Source organism: Geospiza fortis, unplaced genomic scaffold (genome assembly GCF_000277835.1).
Source record: "Geospiza fortis unplaced genomic scaffold, GeoFor_1.0 scaffold112, whole genome shotgun sequence".
Taxonomy (NCBI): Eukaryota; Metazoa; Chordata; class Aves; order Passeriformes; family Thraupidae; genus Geospiza; species Geospiza fortis.
The window spans coordinates 26,452,240-26,453,741 of record NW_005054298.1 but is presented as its reverse complement, the minus strand read 5'-3'; the positions used below and the strand labels follow the sequence as shown (position 1 = coordinate 26,453,741).

Sequence of the window (1,502 nt, the reverse complement as noted above, 5' to 3'; positions counted from 1 at the left end):
GCCTTGTGGGCGGCTGCCACGTGCAGCGGGGTCTGCCAGTTCTTGTCCCGGGCGTTGACGTCGGCCGAGTGCTTGATGAGCACCTGCACGGCTTCCTGCAAGGGCAGCACGGCCACAGCCCTCAGCTCTAGCAAACGCACAGCGCTTCCCCAACAGCTCCAGCACACAGCTGAGGAGGGCCAGCAGAGGCACAGGGAACAACAGCCATCCCAAACACCTCCCAGGCTTCTGCAATGGCACTGTCCATTCAAATGGCCCAGCACACATCACCTCTGCTGTCACTGAGAGCAGTAAAAAGGCCTCACAGCCAAAAGTTGTCAGGTGGCTTTGAGTATGTCCTATGCAGAGAGCCCATCCTGTTTGGTTGATTAACCATCAGTACCTCATAGCTGTGCTTCCAGTGAAGAAATGAGCTCACCTGAGCCAGTCCTGCCATCAGTGATGGGCCCAGCCTTGGCCAGCAGCGGGACACCCTGAAGCAGCCTGGCACTAGCTTTGTTGGACATGAAGAAGCTTCCAGCAGCTCTCACAGAAGATACCCCTGCTACCACACCCTTGCCACACAAATTCAACACACACTGCTACAGGGGCCATTCACAAAATGAAATGCATGTCAAAATAACAGCAAAGTGCTGCATGTTTTATTTATAAACAGGAAAAAGGAGAAAATAAAGAAGAACGTGTGAAAACAAAACTTTAGCTATGCAAAAACATGAGAATGCTGATGTCCCCAGCTCAGCACTAGCATTCCTTTCCTCCCCAAGGCCTAAGCATAGGCCAAGGGTCTTGACTGCAATATCCATTCTGTCAGCCTGAGACCAAACAACATCTTTTAAGGTTAATTTTGTTGGTTAAAAGTAAATATTTCCCAGTGAGAAAATGTACTGTTCTCTCTTGAGAGCCCCTCTTGCTGGAGAACTCACAATCAGTTCATTTCTGCTTCTACTCATGCCTATGCCATTAAACAAGACAGATAAAAACTACAAATTTTTCTCAAAATTACAATTCTTTTCTTCTTCCTTTTTCTCCCCACAAAGAAACAAAATACAGAGGAACTACTGGAACACCGTAGCCTTCAAGCAGCCTTGTCTGATAAACACAACTCACATCTGGTATGTGGGAGAGCCCTAGTCCTACATAGTACCTTATTCTTTTTCCACAAACTGCAAAGTTTTCTGTTAAGCCCAGCCAAAATTTTATTAATGAATAACAAATGCATACAGTATGTTTACATAGTACTTCTATATCTAGAATGGCCCAGGAGAGTGCCTGCAGTCTGCATCAACACTACATACATACTGGGAGTTTTATGTCTTTGTCCTCAACTGATCTCAGCAGTTTCATTTTCTACAGCCATGTCACAAACTCTCCTCTAACAGATTTGTTCAGTGAGTGACACTGCATCTCTTACAGCGCCAATAATGATATATGACTGCTGATGTCTCAAGAGGATTTTGTTTTTTAAATTATTAGGCCTACTATTTTAAGAGTCATTTCAATGT

At 45.3% G+C, this 1,502-nt stretch overlaps 1 protein-coding gene across 1 annotated transcript in view; it reads right to left on the bottom strand.

The window, feature by feature from the left end:
- ANKRD44 (ankyrin repeat domain 44) overlaps positions 1 to 1,502 on the bottom strand; it is a 73,740-nt gene that overhangs the window by 55,289 nt on the left and 16,949 nt on the right. The window contains 1 exon segment of the mRNA XM_031056000.1: positions 1 to 95. Within this exon segment, the coding sequence (XP_030911860.1) occupies positions 1 to 95 (95 nt within the window).